At 42.6% G+C, this 20,607-nt stretch overlaps 1 protein-coding gene across 4 annotated transcripts in view; it reads right to left on the reverse strand.

Annotated features, from left to right (window-relative positions):
- ATF7IP (activating transcription factor 7 interacting protein) overlaps window positions 1-20,607 on the reverse strand; it is a 136,328-nt gene that overhangs the window by 63,944 nt on the left and 51,777 nt on the right. For all 4 annotated transcript variants that reach the window (XM_063308585.1, XM_063308586.1, XM_063308587.1 and 1 more), the window contains 2 exons: window positions 7,767-7,853; window positions 2,824-2,966 (listed from right to left, as the gene is read on the reverse strand). In XM_063308585.1, the coding sequence (XP_063164655.1) occupies window positions 2,824-2,966; window positions 7,767-7,853 (230 nt within the window). The remainder of the gene's footprint in view (window positions 1-2,823; window positions 2,967-7,766; window positions 7,854-20,607) is intronic.

Here is a 20,607-nt window from a genome sequence, read left to right on the forward strand (position 1 = left end):
ACAGAATGCCACCCGGCGGCCCTGTCTAAGATTACCCGATCCCTCTTGGGGAAAGGGGACTTAGAGACCCATATTCAGGGCTGAGCTGAGTTTTCTAGGCATCTGCCGGATAAAATCACTCAGATTCGCTCCAAGTTGGACTCTGAGCGTGAGGCAGTGTCTGGGGAGATGCCCGGGGAACGTTCTTACTCTGTTATCTGGGAATAGTTTGATCCTGTTGGGCCCGAGGAAGTGGACAGGATCCTCCAGACTGTAAACACCACCACTTGCCGATTAGATCCATGCCCCTCCTGGCTGGTGAAGGCAGCTCGGGAGGGGACATGTGGTTGGGTCCAGGCAATGATAAATGCATCCTTGAGAGAGGGGGTATTTCAGGCAGCCTTCAAAGAGGCGCTGGTGCGCCCCCTCAAGAAACCATTGGTGGACCCTAGTATACTGGACAATTTTCACCCAGTTTCCCACCTCCCCTTTTTGGGGAAAGTGGTGGCGTTGCAGCTCCAGAGGATCCTGGATGAAACGGATTATCTAGACCCCTTTCAGTCAGGTTTCGGGCCCAGTTATGGGACGGAAATGGCATTGGTCACGCTTATGGATGATCTCTGGCGGGAGTGGGATGGAGGGAGTGTATCCTTACTTGTTCTCCTTGACCTCTCAGCGGCTTTCGATACCATCGACCATGGTATCCTTTTGGGTCGGCTCAGGGAGTTGGGGGTGGGTGGTGTAGTCTTGCGCTGGTTTGCCTCCTTCCTCCAGGGCCGGTCCCAGTCTGTGTTGATAGGGGAGGAGAGACTGGCACCACGGCCCCTTCTTTGTGGGGTGCCGCAGGGATCAGTACTCTCCCCTCTCCTTTTTAACATCCACATGAAACCGCTGGGTGAGATCATTTGTCACCATGGGATGAGATATCATCAGTATGCTAATACTCAATTGTATATCTCCATCCCGGGTGAAGTAAGTGATGCTGTGACCGTTTCCGAGTGTCTGGGGGCTATGGGGGCATGGATGGGGAACAACAGGTTTCGACTGAACCCTAGTAAGATGGAGTGGCTGTGGATTAATGGCACCTCGTGTCCCAGGAACTTGTCATCTTTTGTGCTGGATGGGGTTGCACTGCCCCAGACAGACCCAGTGCGTAACTTGGGGGTCCTCTTGGACTCACAACTCCTGCTCGAAGAGCAGGTGGCAGTCGTGGCCAGGAGGGCCTTTGCGCAACTTCGTGTTGTGCACCAGTTATGCCCTTTCCTGGACTGAGAGGACTTCCGAACAGTCACTCATGCCCTGGTCATCTCCCATATAGATTACTGTAATGCACTCTACATGGGGCTACCCTTGAAGAATATCCAGAAGCTATAGCTGGTCCAGAATGCAGCTGCGCGGACAATCTTGGGTGCTCCAAGATTTGCACACATAACACCTCTGTTGCGTGAGCTCCACTGGGTTCCACTTTGCTTCTGGGTCCAATTCAAGGTGTTGGTCATCACCTTTAAAGCCCTACATGGCATGGAACCAGGATATCTGAAGCACCGTCTCATCCCTATTACATTGACCCGCCTCATCCGGTCATGCAGGGAGGGCATGTTACAGGCCCCATCTATAAAATAATTCCATTGAGTGGGATCTCAGAAGCGTGCCTTCTCTGCTGTAGCTCCCGCCCTTTGGAACATCCTTCCCCCAGAGGTGAGACAAGCCCCCTTGCTCCTGGACTTCCACAAAAGATTAAAGGCCTGGTTTTGTAGGCAGGCTTGGAACGCGAGGGGGAATAATTACACCTGGAGATGGCTAGTGCCATGATGTGATTCTGAGGGGCCTACTACACTCAAGGACTGATTAAGATCTTTTTGCCATGTAGATTTTATTATATTTATATTTTTATTGTATTTTGTAATGTAATGGTTTTATATTTTAATCCTGTTTTATTGTAAGCTGCCCAGAGTCCCCCCGTAGGGGAGAGATGGGCGGTGAATAAATTTATAAAATAAATATAAAATAAAAAAATTAGCATTCTGCTACATGTTGAATCAGCTGATTTGAACCTTCAGCTTTCTGTCTTCACATTCCCTTGAAAACATTCTGCTATTCACTCTCAACTTTGTGTAAACAACTTTTGAACTTTCCCATATCTTTGACTTTCACTGATTAAGTTCCTAGGGGGCGCCATAATCTACTGCGTGAGACATGAAGGATTTCAAACATTTCCTTTCTGACCTTCACCAGGACTTCAAACAAATTTCTGTTGACTTTTATCAAACCTTTATGCAATATATCCAGGACACTGTGGAAAATATGACAGCTAAAATGTGCCATCAGGTTGGGGATGTGGTGGATGAAACTAAGGAATCTAAGAGCAATAGAAAGGCTTCTTTTAAGACTGAGAATTGGGATTTCTGTCAAGATGCTGGATGAAGATTGGAGAATGGAGCCACAACTTCTTGTAAATTAAAAAAAAAAATCTTCTGTGTATTTGCATTTTTTTCAGTTTATTGTAGCTTTTATTCATTCTTTGAAACTTAGTAAAATTAGTATAATAAACATTTAATTTGACTTAATAAAAAAAGGAGAGAAACCCTGATATAGAGGGTAAAAAGGAAAGAATGTGTTATCCTAACTGTCAATAAACTAAAGAAATATAACATAACTTAGGTGAGAGCAATAGAACACAGCAACATTACCATAATATAATTTCCTTTCCTTTGTTAAGCATAATCCTGCCAAGTATTTGTTTTCAAGATTAAAGATTTTGAAATATAGCTAGAAAATATAGAAAGTGCTTTAAATTAAAAGGCAAAATACTTACAATGCACAAATCAAGAAAATCATATTTACCTTTTCAAGTTTCTGATGAACATCTCCTTTGGTTGTAATTTTTACTTCAAATTCTGCTTCAAATTCTTCCAGATACCGCCGGCGTTTAGAATGGATACTATCCATATCCTCTGATTTAGAACGCTTTCTTCTTGATGCCTCACCTAAAATTTATTTTGATTTTATTTATAGGCTTCTTATAGTTGCCCTTTTCAAGTCCATGAGTCTCTCAACAAAATCCAAAAATACCTGAGTAATTCAGCTTCACCAAACTTAGAGAAAAAGGAATAAAATAAAAGGATGTGTCTAATTGTGTCATGAGTAAGGATGGTGAGCAGGGGGCTCCCATCCAGGCTGTAAAGCACATGCGTAGTACTGAGGAATTAAGTAGCCATTCAAAGAGACACAGATCGGGACCGCCTTAGTCTTTGGGGTTTATATGTCTGGGTTTTTCCCACACTTCTTCAGTTTGTTAGGATTTTCTGTTATGTAGCAGTAATAAACACTAGAGACCTATTCCTTGTCTCAGCGTGGTTCCTGGCTGTTAGGACAAATTGTCTTTGTTCACAACAAAAAATTATTCAACAGGTCTCAACACTGAGTGCACAATGTATAAGATGAATTTTTAAAATTAAAAATTAAGCTGGAAACAATGAACATAGCAACAATTATTCCACCATATTAAGGAAGTTGGAGACCTCTTTGGTTCACTAGGAACAGTTTGACTGTGGATCAGCCATGATGTTACTAGGCTTCTTAAGGGAATGATAATACCAAGAAGAAAAAGCTGGTAGCATCTTGCAAATGGAATAGTTCAGTGGTAGAACAGATACTATGCATCTAGGAAAGTCTCCAAATAGTTTTGGAAAACCTACTGGAACAACTCTGTCACTTAAGTGTATGTCTGCATGTATATCAGGTGTGTCCAACCTGCGGGCCGTGGGCCCCATGAGGTCCTGAACAGCTAGTAATGCAGCCACCCAAAATCATAAACTTTTAACATTTTGCAATTTTTTCGTGACTCGATCACATGGTGCTTGAGTGTGGACTGCATAGGTAAAAACAATGGAATGCTGTGTAGGGGAGGTGTCCTAACAGCCAGGAACCACGCTGAGACAAGGAACTGGTCTCTAATGTTTATTGCTAGTACATAACAGGAATCCTAACAAACTGAAGAAGCGTGGGAAAAATCCAGACATATAAACCCCAAAGGTTAAGGCGGTGTCATGAGTAAGGATGGCGAGCAGGGGGCTCCCATCCAGACTGTCAAGCGCATGTGTAGCACTGAGGAATTGGTCAGCCATTCAAAGAAACACAGATCGGGACCGCCTTAACCTTTGGGGTTTATATGTCTGGGTTTTTCCCACGCTTCTTCAGTTTGTTAGGATTCCTGTTATGTACTAGCAATAAACATTAGAGACCAGTTCATTGTCTCAGCGTGTTTCCTGGCTGTTAGGAAAACAAACTGAAGAAGCGTGGGAAAAACCCAGACATATAAACCCCAAAGGTTAAGGCGGTCCCAATCTGTGTCTCTTTGAATGGCTGCCCAATTCCTCAGTGCTACGCATGCGCTTAACAGTCTGGATGGGAGCCCCCTGCTCGCCATCCTTACTCATGACAGGCGGTCCCAATCTGTGTCTCTTTGAATGGCTGCCCAATTCCTCAGTGCTACGCATGCGCTTAACAGTCTGGATGGGAGCCCCCTGCTCGCCATCCTTACTCATGACAGGCGGTCCCAATCTGTGCCTCTTGGAATGGCTCACCAATTCCTCAGTGCTACGCATGCGCTTAACAGTCTGGATGGGAGCCACCTGCTCGCCATCCTTACTCATGACAGGAGGAGACAATGCAATGCTAACGCCACCGCCGCCTACACATGTCAGCTTGTGGCGACTTGGCGTTATCTATAATATTTCAACCTACCTACACGTGTTCTGACAACAGGTGTTTATTGTTATTATTAAGTAGACATGTAAGCTTTCTTATTTGATTATTAAACTTTGCTTTATTTGCCTACCTAACAATTTACGATGGGCTTGTTGTGCTATTTCTTAAAAAGTATCTTTATTCCTAAATAAATTTACTCCAGCATGGCTTCAACGTCATTTCAACAGAAAACAGAACCCAAAAAAGAAAATAATAATAAAAAGAAAAATCGCAGATGAAGGAAGAGTATTCAATGAAAAATGGACAGATGAGTACTTTTTTGTCAAGACAAATACTAAGGCACTATGCTTAATTTGTAGGGAAAATATGTCAGTTTTCAAAGACTACAATTTGAAAAGGCATTATAAGGAAAAACATGCTGCCAAATTTGAAGCGTATCAAGGAATTTGTCATAAAGACAAATGAGCAGAACTGAAAAAAATCTGTCTCAACAATTTTTTTTAAAAAAGTCACAACTCAAAAGGACTGTTATAAAAAGCTAGCTATTTGGTAGCAAATCTGATTGCAAAAAAATCAAAACCATTTACCAATAGTGAGTTTATTAAGCAATGTATGGAAAGTGTGGCAGATATAATTTGTCCTGATAAAAAAAGCGATCTTTCTAAAATCAGTTTGTCTCACCAGTCTATAGCCAAGAGAACTGAAGAAACAGGAAAATCTATCGAAAGAGGTTTGAAGAGTAAAACTGCTAATTTCAAATTTTATGCTTTGTCAATAGATGAAAGTACTGATGCTACAGATACAGTTCAACTTACCATTTTTACTAGAGGTATTGGTAATGAATATGTCACTGAAGAAATGGCTTCTTTGGTGCATTAAAAGACACATGTAAATCTCTTGATTTGTACGAAGCAGTAAAAATGACATTAAAGTGATTTTTTTTAACCACTGTCAACATGTCTGGTATATCTCCTGCTGGCACCCTGGCGATGGTTGGTAAAAGTGAGGGACTTACAAAATTGATAGAAGACAAGTGCCACCAGCAACTCACATTTGATGAAGTATCACTGCATTCTACATCAAGAAAATTTATGCGCGAAAGCTTTAAAAATGGATAATGTCATGTAACTTGTCATCAAAGCAGTGAATTTTAAAAGGGCCAAGGAATTGAATCATCACCAATTCCAGGAGTTCCTCAAAAGTATTGATGCTGATTTTGAGGACATCATTTATGTTTCTAAGTACAGTGGCTAAGTCAGGGTAAAATGCTGAAAAGATTATATGATTTGTGAAATGAAATCAAGTCGTTTATGGAATCAAAAAGAAAATTTGTGCCAGAACTTGAAGATGAAAAATGGCTCACAGATTTAGCATTTTTGGTGGATGTGACTACTCATTTAAAGGAGTTAAACATGCGTCTTCAAGGTGAAAAACAACTTATCACTGCAATGTTTCAAACCATAACGTTTGAAATGAAACTTAAAAGTATGGCAAGCTCAAGTTATGGAAAGTAATTTTATACATTTTAATACGTTGGCTAAACGCAGTCCTGTGTACAGTGAGAAATATGTGGCCTTGCTTTTTGGTTTGATACAGGAATTTGAGAACAGGTTTCAAGATTTCTGGAAAAATCATCAATATTCTGTATATTTTCAACTCCATTTTCAGTCGACATAACTACATTACCTCCGAATTTTTAATGGCATGCATAAAGTTGCAATCAGACATTCAACTCAAAGAAAAATTTGATCATGTCTCTCTACTGGACTTTTATAATGACCTATCTTCCCAGAGAAAAATATCCCTCACTTCACAATCACACATTCATGACATCGCTTTTTGGCAGCACATACATTTGTGAGCAACTATTTTCAAAGATGAAGCACATGAAGAATAAAATTAGAACTAAAATTTCTGATGAGCACCTGAGAACTCACTGAGAATTGCAACCTTTCATTGAACCAGACACTGATGCATTAGTTTCACAAAAACAAGGTCAAATATCCCACTAGTTTTATGTTGCCCTCTTTTTCAAATTTTATAATAAAAATATTAAAAAATAAATGAAGCTTTATTACTTATATACATTAACTATATATTTTGTGTGTGGCCCAAGACAATCCCTCTTCACTCAATGTGGCCCAGGGAAGCCAAAAGGTTGGACACCCATGATGTATGTACTTGTTGATGCTATGACTCCTATTTATTCATTTTATTTGTTGCCAACCCTGCATCATATAAATGCATGTGCAATACTCTGCTTTGAAATCTAGCATGGTCTAGGGATTCAGTAGTAATAAAGTAGCTAAGTCATCTGAGAACTAAAATGAACCTGAAAATACATTTGATCTCCTAGCAATTCTAACATTTGCCACAAAGAAAGGCATCTCAATCCTGTGAATAACATTTAATACTCTGATGATCTGTTTTTCTGCTTTATAAGCATATTGTATGCAACCCTGACAGTTCACACAGTAGATAATTCAGGTGGCAGAATGGCTAGCAGCAGAAAAAAAAAACAAGACTACTATAAAATAAGGTGATAATTTCAGAAATCTGGAAGTTTCTGGAACATATGGAATAACAAAATATGAGTTGAAGACAGCATAGGAGAAGGAAATGAGGAAGAAACAAATGAATTCATTTGTTCATTGTTAACAGGATATATATACGGTGCGTGTGTGTGAGATAAGATTAAAATTCTCCTTTCTTGCACAATACAGGACGTTTCAGGAAGAAGAAAACTAAATGGAACCTTTTTTTACTCTCAAGAACTTCTTTGAGGAATTTTTTTCCTTGTTACTTAAAACTCTAAAAATTCTACCATGTATGTGTAAACACAAGCCCTCTATTGCCTTATAGCACTGCAAGGATTTGTGTCGTCTTCCTTTTGTCCATCAAGGCACATACCACATCAAAACTACTTTTGTACACTTCCTGAATTCCCAAAGAGACACACTCTAAGGATATACTGCAATGTTTAGCTGAAGATAAACTATTTTGAAAAATAGCCAATATACAAAAATAGTGCAACATAATTCCTGCAGGCAGTATGAACTTATTTTTGCTATACGTACATCTTTCTGGAGGTTTCTCTTCCTCCTTGTTGGGCTCTTTTTCTTCTGTGTGGTCCAGTTCTTTCTCTTTTTCTTCTTCTCTAACTTCTGTGAGAAAAACCAATCATTTTTATCTTTATGTGCAAAATTATTGCAGTTTATTATTTATAAATATATATACAATAAACTGAATCTTAGGCTTAGAAAACCTGAAGATAAAATGAACATCTAAAGCCACCTGTAGTGGCAATGTGAAAGACCATTGTTATTTCGAGGAGTTTAAGTGACATATTTTTATTTTCTCCTTCATACAAAGAAGCTTAGAGTTTATTTTGAGTTATACTAATGTTTAGCTGGCTTGGTTTTTATTTCTGTTTGAAAGGGGCAGGGGAGAGAAAACCCCAAGGTTGTTTTTGTTAAGCACTAGCTTATCTGTATAGCTTCCCAGGCTCTTGGATTCTGTCATGAACAGGTGCTCCAGACCCCGTAAACTATCCAATCAAGGTCAGATCCTGCAGTCTCAGTACCATGGAAACAGGGTCACAAGGTTTTACAGTCAGACTTTGATAAAAACCTTAGGATTGCCTTTTGAGTTTGGGAGCTTCTGCACAGACCTGAGCACTGGGTGCTGTGAAAACTGGGGTATCTCCGCTGTCCTTGTTAAGGAGCTCCTGACAGTCTATGGGAGATAGGGTTTCAACTTGCTTGGTATGCAATGATTTTCCTTACTTTATGCTATAAATTTAAGTTTATAATAAAGCTTAAAATCTCTTTATCAACTGATGTGCTTATTGTCTCTGCATCTAAAAGGACCAATTGTCTAAGCACCTGATCACTGCTTGGACACTTGGCAAAACACATTTTCTAAGCCTTTAATATTCTCATTTAAATTTATTTAATATTCAAAATAACTGTCCAATTATTCGAAGCCAAGCAAACAGCACTTCTTTATGGTACCCAGCTGGGCCCCTTTTCCAATTTTGCAACACTAGAACTTGTACAATTCAAATTTCTAAGATCAGCCCTTCAAGTCTCAAATTGTGTCTCTAATGCCACCCTGTGACTAGAGACAGGCTTCATGAAAGTGGAGGCTAGAGTGTGGGTAACTTTTTAAATACTTTTTCCCCCTTGGCCTTGCCCCATTAACTAGAAGTGATCATTTTCAATCCACATGGAAACAGGCAGTGGCAAGTAAAATCTCATCCCTGTGCTTCTCTCCAGGTCTTCTACTCAGCATGGGATATGATCAGGCCAAAGCACTAATTAAACATCATATAGCAGATACAGAGCACCAACTGGAATTAGCCAGGACCCCAACCCTTATTGCCAGTTAATCCAACAGGCTGCCTTCCCTATAGCAAACCTAACTTATCTCAAAGTCTCTAAGCACTGGAGGGCCTTTATTCTGGCACGTTATCATGCCCTCCCCTCAGCTGTCCTTGAACGCCAATACAGGAAGATTCTTTACCCAAAGAGACAATGCTCCTGTGACTCTGGACACACAGAAACAACACAGTATGTGATTCTCCAGGGCTTGTACTACAGAGACATTCGTACTAGTCTCATCTCACCATTACTGTCATGGTTCCTGTTCCAATGTTCCTGGAAAACATCGTAACGGGTTCCCATGCCATGGTGCTGACATGAGTTCTTGTACGGGAGGGAGCTGCTTCTGTTCCTTGTACCAGGCCACGATGCGAGGAGTGAAGAATGAGGAATGCATGTTTGGGTTATCTCGCCTTGTCAAGGACGTTTCCTGCAGACTGGCAGGAACCGTTAGGGGCACCTGTGGGCATGGAATTGTGCTGATTTGGGGGAGAGGGACTGGAAGCTGCTTGGGGTTTTATTGGGAGACATCCCACGCTTTTACTATTCTCAGCTTTGCTTGTGATTCTGCATACTATTCATTATTAAATCAGATATCCATGAAAGCCTTGTGTGAGTCTGATAGTAATTTTGAATAGGCAATCATTACATAAAGCTGAGAATCATAAAATAAAACCATTAGTTCCTACCAAGAATCACTTCTTGTGAGGGATTATAGTTAACGATGACTGAATTGCAAAAGAGCATCAAAGGACCTGAGGAGCCTACCAGCTCAGCTCCTGAACTTGCAACCAGGAGCAAAAGGCAAGACACTTCCTCGGAGCTGTTAGGTGCCTGAACCCCCCACACGAGTCGTCGGATACAGAATCGGACTCAGGGGAGTCAGAGCAGTGGGGTGAAGAGAGGAAGACTGGCACCTGTGGAGTCCACTAGTGAGCTAATTATCTTGGATGAGGTGGATGACCCGCAGCCGGGGACATCAGGGACATCCTGGAAATACCGAGTCCCGCTGACACCAGAGAAGGAATCCACCACAATGCCGACGAATGGGACACCAGGAGGGCAGGTGAGAAGGGATTCCCCAACCCCCCAGAGACTGCGAGTGCTGGAAGCAAAAATGGAATCCCTGGAGAGTTTGTTAAAGAACCTGTCCATGTTGATGGAGAACCAGGGGAAACAAGGGGAGGACACCCATCAGCAGCTTTCTCCCATACCCCTAGCCAGGCCGGCAGCTGATCGGGGATGGAAATCTACCAGGGGCGGGTCCCCACCACGCCTTCTGTATCCCTGCCGTGCAGGGCCAGACCTTCCGTCACTTGGAGTGACAGCCCCCAGGCAGCAGCAGGACCAGGCCCATCCAGGGGGGCAGTGAGAGACTTTTCAGTAAAATTTAATGGAGACCCAACGAAGCTGTCATTCTTTCTAATCAATGCCAAGAGCTATATGAGAGAATTTGGTGCATGCTTCCCCACAGAGGAATCCAAAATTAACGCAATTGCCACCAAGCTCAAGGGTAGAGCAGCAGACTGTACATCCAACTACATGATGCTGATTCCCCTGCTCTAGATAGCTTCAATGATTTCATGTGGGCATTGAAACTGCACTTTGAGGAACCGCTGGCTAAGGAGCGGGCCAACAAGACTTTAAAGGAGCTCTCTCAGGGCCAGATGTAGGTAGCTGACTATGCGTTAGAATTTAAGGCACTAGCTGGGAAAATCACCGATTGGTCAGAATCAATGACCCCACCTCGCTGTACGATTGGATTTGCTGGGCTGGGAATGCTGAGAATGCCAGGTATACTTTTTTACAAACCCGTAAACCTGAAAGAGCTCACCTGATTGCCAGAGGCCCCAGGAGTGAGGCTACAGCTGTCAAATGGAGCCCCAAGCTCTGGGATGAAGAGAGAGAGCGCTGCTATGCCAGAGGCCAGTGTCTTTGTTGTGGGAAGGAGGGACACTGCACAGTTGAATGCCTGAGGAGCAGAGCTGAGTCTAAGCAGGGGAAACCACCGGCTAAGTCACCACCAACCATGTGTTAAATGACAGCAGCGAAGGGAGAAACAGAGGCTGAGGATTTGGTGTATTTCTCCAGGGAGTCAGAGGGCGAAATAAAGGAGCCGGCAGGGAAATGCCGGCCACCTGCTGTGAAGGGCGCCAGCGAGCAGGCGGAGGATGATGGGTGCGAGGACCCCATGATGAGTGACGATTGCCCCACTTTGATGTTGAAAGTGAAACTAACATCCCAAACAAAATTTACCAAAGTTTGGGCTTTGGTTGACTCTGGATGTTCCTGGTGTTTGATTCACCCCAATCTAGTCACGGCATTGGACCTTCCAAGCTTCCCTCTAAAGCACCCACTAATATTCACCCAGCTGGATGGCTCGGAAGCTGGGTGGGGGGTCCAGCTACTCATTTTACTGGGGCTGTGGCAATGCAAGTGGGCAGCCACCTTGAGACTTCAAAGTTTGTGGTAGCCCCAGCAGGAAGCCCTTCAGTCATATTGGGGATGCCCTGGCTGAAACATTGAAACCCCTATATTAACTGGGAGCACAGGACTCTGACTTTCAAAGATGGATTTTAAAATGGCCCCACCGAAATAGTACTCAACCGAGCCAGAGTTTGTAAGGTGGGGGTCAGCAAGGCACTTTTCATACTGCCGGGGCTGGAGGAACTGCCTCCCCAATATCGTGAGTTTGCAGACGTATTTGGGGAGGTGGAGGCTGATCAGTTACCCCCTCACTGGAAGACGAACTGTGCCACTGAATTGGTCCCAAATGCACAACTGCCCAAGCCAAAAATTTACCCCATGACCCAAAAGGAGTTGGATGCTTTGAGAGACTTTATCGATAAGAATTTGGCACGTGGCTTCATTGAGCCTGCCAACTCCCTAGTGGAGGCACCGGTATTATTCAGGGAAAGAAAGATGGTGCGTTGAGACTTTGCACGGACTATCGAGGGTTAAATGGCATTTCCATCGTGAACAAGTACCCCCTCCCTCTCATGAAGGGCATGTTGGTCCATCTATCCAAGGGGAAAATTTTTCCCAAATTGGATTTGCGAGAGGCGTACTTTTGTATTCGCATAAAGGCAGGGGATGAGTGGAAAACTGCTTTTAATTGCCCATTGGGGTCATTCCAATACAAGGTTTTCCCCTTTGGCCTATCGGGGGTACCCGGAGTGTTCCTGCAATTGATCAATAAAGTACTACATGGCCATCTCTTTAAAGGGGTGTTAGTCTACTTGGATGATGTCCTTATTTACACTGAAACAGAGGAAGAGCATGGACGCCTCCTGAGGCAGGTCCTGAGCAAGCTTAGAGAGGCAAAGCTCTATGCAAAACCATCTAAATGTGAATTCCATAAAACACAGCTTGATTACCTTGGCTACAGGGTCTCTGTACGGGGCATTGAGATGGATCCAGCCAAGGTACAAGCAGTTTTGGCTTGAGAACGACCTCGTACCAGAAGGCAATCACAAAGTTTTTTGGGGTTTACTAATGTTTACAGACAATTCATTCCGTATTTCGCGGAGATAGGGCTGCCTCTGACTGACTTATTAAAAACAAAAGGGCAAGGCGAAACCTGCAAAGTAAAAAATCCCAGGGCTGTGCTGCACTGGACTGACAGCTGTCAAGCTGCATTTGATAGACTCAAACTGCTTTTTACTGCCGAGCCTGTACTACAGCACCCAGATCCCAATTGCCCCTTTGTATTGCAAGTGGATGCTTCTGACACCTCCACTGGGGCTATTTTGTTACAAAAGGACCCTGAAAACAAACTGCGGCCCTGTGCTTATTTGTTCAAGAAATTTTCTGATGCTGAGCGGTGTTGGCATGTTTGGGAGAAGGAGGCGTTTGCTGTTAAGGCAGCTCTAGAGACTTGGTGCCACCTGGAGAGTGCCAAATTTCCTTTTGAGGTGTGGACAGATCACAGAAACTTAGAAGCACTTCACATACCTTAGCCCTAAGCAAATTCATTGGGTTCAATTTTTCAGCCGTTTTAATTTTCAGTTAAAGTACTTCCCAGGGCGCAAAAACTTTCTAGCTGATGCTCTTTCTTGCCTTCCTCAACATGACAGACAGCCAGCTGATGTTGACACAGTTTTAGCAAAACCTCAGCTGGGCTTGGCTGCTGTAACCAGAAGCCAGTCTCACTTGCAAAAAACTCAGCCCCAAAGGCAGAAACCAAAAGTACCTAGTCAATTACATGCTGAGTTCACTCAGGCTTTGAAATCTGATACTTGGTGGCAATCTCATAGAGACAAAGTGACTTTTACTGATGGCTTATGCTGGGTGGAACATAGACTCTATGTACCAGAGGCTTTACGTGTGAAAATTTTACACTGTTCTCATGATGACAAAACGGCTGGCCATTTTGGATTTGTAAAAACTGCACCTCATTCGCCAGTTTTGGTGGCCCACACTTCACAGTGATGTAAACGAATATGTGGCCACTTGTCCTGTGTGTGCCATGTCAAAAGGCAAAGAAGGCAAGACACAGGGACTGTTACAAAAGGTGGCTGACCCCACTAGACTCTGGGAGCAGATCTCTATGGATTTCATTGTTGATTTACCTCCCAGCCAAAAAAAAAAACAGTCCTTTGGGTAGTTAAGGACTTTTTCTCAAAGCAGGCCCATTTCATCCCTTGTGCTTCGTTGCCAATGGCCCCACAATTGGCCAAGCTTTTCTTACACCATATCTACAGGTTACACGGTAGCCCCTCCCGCTTAATTTCTGATCGCGGAACCCAGTTTACTTCTCAATTTTGGAAATCATTTTTGAAGTTGATTGGCACCAAGTAGGCTTTGTCCACTGCTTCGCATCCTCAAACGGGTGGTTCAACTAAGATTCTTAATGCCACCTTAGAATAGTTCCTTAGAGCTTACATCAACTATCATCAGGATGATTGGGTGGACTTACTCCCCTTTGCAGAAGTTGCATACAACAATGCTGCATACCAAAGTACCGGGGAAACCCCTTTTCAAGTTAATGGACACGACTTTGTACCAATTCCAGAATTACCCCAGCCTCCCTCCCCATCTGGCTCAGCGGCTGACTGGGGCTCCCGAATTTCACACTCATGGCCAGTCATTCAACAAGCCTTGGCTGACGCCCAGGCCGTTTATAAAAAACATGCCAACCGGCACTGCTCCCCAGCCGATAACTTTAAAGTTGGAGATAAAGTTTGTCCACCAAATACATCAGATACGCCCAACCGTCCAAAAAGTTGGCACCCAAATTTATTGGGCCCTTTCCTATTGTTGACATCATTAATCCTGTGGCTGTGAAGCTTCAACTTCCCCATAATTTAAAACGCCTCCATCCTGTCTTTCACTGCAGTTTGAAGTCTTTTCGTGCCTCGCACCGCTGGAACCCGCCTCCACCACCCCCTCCGATCATGATTGATGGACACCAGCATTTTGAGTTAAAGGACACTGGATTCCAGAAAGCTTCGAGGCTCCCTGCAATATCTCATTTGCTGGAAACACTTCCCTCACCCTGAATGGGTGCCTGCTCGGCACGTTAATGCTCCTGAATTAATTAACCGCTTTCATCTTGCCTATCCTGACAAGCCGCATATTTAGCTTCTTGCTTGTTATTAACCTTTTTTAGTTTTCTTTTTCCAGGGGGACAGAATGTCTTGGTTCCTGTTCCAATGTTCCTGGAAAACATTGTAACTGGTTCCCATGCCGACACGAGTTCTTGTACGGGAGGGGGTTGCTCCTGTTCCTTGTACCAGGCTGCGATGCGAGGAGTGAAGAATGAGGAATGTATGTTTGGGTTATCTCGCCTTGTCAAGGACGTTTCCTGCAGACTGGCAGGAACCGTTAGGGGCACCTTTGGGCGTGGAATTGTGCTGACTTTGGGGGGAGGGACTGGGAGTTGCTTGGGGTTTTACTGGGAGACATCCTGCGCTTTTACTATTCTCAGCTTTGCTTGTGATCCTGCATACTATTCATTATTAAATCAGATATCCATGGAAGACTTGTGTGAGTCTGATAGTGATTTTGAATAGGCAATCATTACAATTACTGCATAAATATTCAGGGTGCACAGGATAGTTCTGCACCTCCCTGCTGCAGTTCTCCATTCCACTAGCCATTCCCACCAGTTGACCTCCCTCAAAGTATGGTCCTAGAAGTTTGGTGTGACTTCTGTGCTGCTGACTTCTCTTTTTCTGGCACAAGCACAGCTTCTATACTCTGCTGCCACAAATTCTCAGCCACAACTTCCACAATCAACTGCTTGATCTGGAAGCTTTTTTTCCCCCATTCTCTCCAAAACTTCTCAACATGGTTACACATGCCAATCTCCTCTAAGGTCTTTGAGTTTCTTCCCAAAGCCCCGAGGACTCCCTAGAATCCTCCTTGATAATTTTCAAAAGTCTTCCATTTGGCCAACTCACCTGCTTTTCAGCCAGACTAGCCACAATACGCTACCACTTCACTTCTAACTCTCTGGAAGTCAAACATTTTAAAGCTTTCTGTTTCATGCACGCCCTGTTCAGGTAAGTGTCTATGGGCATGATAAGAAATATCTTGTGTAGTGCAGCACAGGTGTTTTTAATTAGCTGCCTCATCATATTTTTCTTAAATCACACTTGATCTCTTAAAACAAGATATATTACATCAACACAATGTACTAAAAATGCCATTAAAAATCAGTAAGTTTAGCCTGGCAAAACATGTTCTTGAGAAATCTGTACTGATTTCTGGTAACACCTACACTGCTTTCAAAATACTCACACGGTTGCTTTACAATCTGCTCTAGCATATTCCTGGGTATTGATGTCAGTGTGAGAAGAAAGCTTGATAATCTAAACACCCAGGTTGCTCTTATCACACATTCATTTTATTCTTGAAGTTCATGTTTACCTTCAAGGAGCATATACAAGAAGAAAAAGGCAGGGTGCCTGACGGGAAAAGACAGGCTTGCTGATTGGAAATGGTGGCTGGAATTGGTAGCAGAATGGGGGGGGGGGGCGATGCCATAGACTGATAGATTTAGTGTTAGTGGACAGTGAAAGAAGGCTGCTAAAGATGCTGTGTTGGTTGGCAGAAACAAGGCTCTTGAAGACTCTGATCTGTTCCTGAGTTAGTGAAGACTTCCAGAGTCCCACAAGAAGTGACTGAAGACAGAGGGCAGGAAGTCTGCATGGGATGGTTCCAGTAGATGGTTCAACTGGCAGGCCAGCTGGTGGGGATCAGCAGTAGTAGTCCAGACAACTTGACTGGCACATAGGCAGTGCTGAGAGTCCAGGAATTGCCTTGGCCAAAAGGAGCAACTGGATGTGTGCAACATGGAACTCAGGCTGACAGTCAATATTAGGCCATGGTGGGGATTAAGAGATATATCAGCCAATAAACTGGTTGGTGGTGAGTGGAGAAGCAAAATAAAAAGGCATAGTTCTACAAACTGTAGCCTTGCCAGCAACAGCTGATTTTGCCAAGTGGAAAAGGTAAAAACCAAACAACTTTGTTACTAGATTGAAAGACTGCAGGCCTATCCTGTAGCTAAAAGGCTCCAGCTGAGAGAAGCAGCTTAACTGGAATATCAGTACAGAACTCCAGTTGGGCCCAGCCAGAAGCTGCAGTTGGAGGGCAACAAATCATCCCAGCAAAGGACAAGAGAGATGCTTAGCCAAAGTCAGCAGTCACCAGACCAACTTAAAAATCCACCAGTCCTACCCAACTACCAAGAGTCTGGATCACCCAGCAACTAGTGAGAAAGAAGGGGGTGGCGAGGAAAAAGAAAGAAATCTGCAGGAAGCATGAGCAACCCATTGGTGACAGAAGTGTAGATGCCATTTACAAGGAAGGGAACAAGATTAAGAGGTAAGGACAGGGGCCTCCCCATACTTTGCAAAGTGCAGAGTCAAGATCAATCTGACGTGATAGACCAGCTTATCTCCAACACTGAACAGCTGATTTGGACCAAGCTACTTGCAAGAGAGAGGTACAACAGATAGAGGAAGGAAGGATTGATACTTAGTTTTCCCATATTGAAAGGCTAAGCGAGTATCGTGTTCAGGTTTCTCATCATCAGGGAGAAACTAGCCTTCTGAACAGGAGTCGTTTTCTTTGTGTTCTAGGAAAGGAGCCAACCAGCTGGAGATTAGAAAGTATAAGGTTGGCCTGGTTTCTCAAAAAATCCACTTAAAAGGGAAATTGAAAGTTAAATTCCTTGACAACACACAGAGTTTGGGAAATGGAGAAGGGGGACACAATTTAGAGGGATGCTTTATCTCACAGATTTTTCTGCAACAACTACAAAGGTTTTTTTCCCCCCCACCAAAAAATGTTGCACTGAGTTTCAGTACTATTCCAAATCTCTGGTATAATGTCCTAACAGCCAGGAAACACGCTGAGACAAGGAACTGGTCTCTAATGTTTATTGCTAGTACATAACAGGAATCCTAACAAACTGAAGAAGCGTGGGAAAAACCCAGACATATAAACCCCAAAGGTTAAGGCGGTCCCGATCTGTGTCTCTTTGAATGGCTGACCAATTCCTCAGTGCTACGCATGCGCTTAACAGTCTGGATGGGAGCCCCCTGCTCGCCATCCTTACTCATGACATATAACTTGGTAGCATAGGTGGGATGAGGAGTAGATCCAATCACCATGACAGAGTGTCTCAACCAGGCACTAAAACACATGCTGAAGAAATATGCATTTTTGAATCTCAATTATTGGGATATTTGCTTTCCTATTTGTGGTTCACATATACCATAAATATCTACAGAATTCAGTCCTGTAGAGCTTTTGTATGAGGCAGCTTTGGTGTGTGTCACATATAGTAAAGAGGAGTTGAACTAAAAAAAGTAGAAGGTCCAAAGAAGGTGCAGAGGACTACATCGCAAAAGCTAAGCCAAATAATACAAGAACTCCTAAAAGTAGCACAGAAGAGTCAGAAATGCCTATATGATTTTAAGCACAAGGAGAAAAGTACATACAAAGGGAAAAGTCTGAGGAAGGAGGAGCAATGCTTTTACTTCTATTAGCCAGGAATGTAAACTTCAGGCAAGATGGTATTTAAAGCTGTTGACAGAATAGGGCCTGCCAACTACAAAGAAGACTTATACCATGTTAATATACTTAGGAAAGGGTTGAAAACATATTACTCAACAACTGCTATCTCCAAGTGCTACCTGCTGCCATTACTCCAAGGTACAGATGGATCCACAGAACAGAGGTATTCTTAAGAAAAATGCACCAGTGAGCCAAATACTACCAACTTGGTAAAACACAAGACTGGAGATGCCAGACCAATTAGAGAAAGGAAAGTTGAAGGAAATGCTGGAAAGGGAGATTCAGAACATGCTACAATTAGGTGTTATGGAACCTTTCTACAATGAATGAGCCTCAACCATAATTTAATATCTATAGCTATTAAAAAAAATAGATTTTGTGTGGATCTGAAGTTAAATCAGGTGATTAAATCTGATAATTATCCAATACCCAGGGATGATAGCTTAATAGATGAGTGGTGCTAGGTAACCATCCACATTATTTAAAAAATGACTACTAGCAAATACTATTAGAGATCATATTAAGGAAGATGACACTCACAATTCCTTAGCAACTATTATCATTTTGTGAGGATGCTGTTTGAGCTACAAGGAGCTCCCACAACCAGGCTCTCCCAGACTATAGTATGTGAGTATATGAGGTATACTTGGATATTTCCTGGGAAACACATTTACAACATTTTTGCACCATTGTGGATAGTCTAAATCTGGATTATAGCAGACTATAGTACTTCAGGTATACAGCAGGCTATCAAGAAATCAAGTCAAAAGAAAAACCAGTGCAAGCCTTCCAATAAGTGCAATCTCCCACATGATTGCAGGGCATTATGGAAGTTTCGTGTCTCACTTTTCCACTAATATACAAGCCATCACATAAGGATGGGAAGGATCTTATACTGTATTTCTCTAAAATAACTCTCATCTAGGGAGAGAACATATAATACAATAGGGAAAGAGGTTTATGTCTTCAAATGTGCAATGGGAATGGCAATAGAAATTTGATCTTTTGTGATAGGACCGTAATAGTCAGATAAACCTCCATGAGGAAATGTTTCAATGTAGACCAGACCTAGAGGTGGTCTGGATGACGATACCAGAGGAAGACTTCAGGATCCCATCTCAATTCTTCACTAGAAGGGGATAATGTGAGTGGACTGCTCAAACACAGCTCTCCATTCACATCAGCTCGATCAGGCATAAGTGAGAAAAATTTTATAAAAAGCAGGCTGGCAATGGCAGTTGAGGCCAGTAGCAAAGACAGAGAAGGCTCCCATAGGTTTCTGGGGACTGATGGTGGGTAGACAAGGTGAAAAGACTATCAAAGATCATTGAACTGGCAGACAGAGACAACGCTATTAAAAATTCCAGCTGTGTTCTGGAGCTAGCGAAGAGTTTCAGTCCCAGAAGTGACTATAAAAGACAGAAGACAATAAAGGTCATTGGTGAGGAATCCAGACAAAAGTCTTTAGGGAGCAAAATTAACACATTGGCCAATGGTAAGGATCCTGATCTGGCAGCAGCCTTGGTCACATTGGTTTTCGGTTTAGGAGTACCATGAGGGATTCCTCTCACAGTCAAATTGACTGACTTGTAGCTCCTGATTTTCCTTTTTGATGATAGGGACATTTGCCATATTCATTCAAAGTAAAGAAGCATTTTCTGACTGCTATCAGTCTCAAGATTCAAACCTGTCCCTCCACTCTGCTCTTTATAATTTCTTGATGGAACACATATTTCCTTGCTGGAAAAGACTGATTCAAAGTAGGAGCTGAGTGCCTTTTCTTTGCTAGCAGTTAGCATTCTGTCATACTCATTGAATAGCTGGTATATCATCTCTCCCCCTTTTATTTTGAACGTACATAAAGAAGCCCTTTTTATTATTCTTAGCATCCTTGCCTAGTCTCAGCTTATTCTGAGGTTTTATTTTCTGAACACCATCACTACAATTACAAGCTACCTTGCTGTACCCCTTGGTGATCTGTCCCTCATTCCATCATTCATATATTATTTTTTTTCTTTTCAGATATACACTAAGATTTTCTGTAGCCATGCTGATTTCTATGTTCCTCATTTTTATTCCTCACTGAAATTACAATTTTGCTTTTAATAACTTTTTCAGCCACTGCTGTAACTGATGTACATAATTGCTTCAGTAACATTGTATATTCAGTTTACCCAACAATCTGTGGATGGTAGACTGTGGACAAGGATCAGAGCCAATAGCAAAGTGGAAATGAACTATCAAGGAAACAAATCTCGTTTTGTTAAATTTATTAAGAAAATGGTTAAAGTAATAAGCAAAATAATCTTGGCCAGTACCTTTGCTGTCAAATGTGAGCTTTCTATATGTTATTTAAAAGACCTGACGTCTACGTTACATTCTCTGTTGCTTTTGGCAAAGGAGTGAATGCAGCCTGTAATTTCTGAAAAGTGAGCCAGCTTGCACATGGGCAATGTTTACACAACAGTTAACAGCCTCATCAGTGACAGAATTCACTTTTATACCA

The sequence above is a fragment of the Candoia aspera genome, chromosome 7 (assembly GCF_035149785.1).
Source record: "Candoia aspera isolate rCanAsp1 chromosome 7, rCanAsp1.hap2, whole genome shotgun sequence".
NCBI lineage: Eukaryota > Metazoa > Chordata > Lepidosauria > Squamata > Boidae > Candoia > Candoia aspera.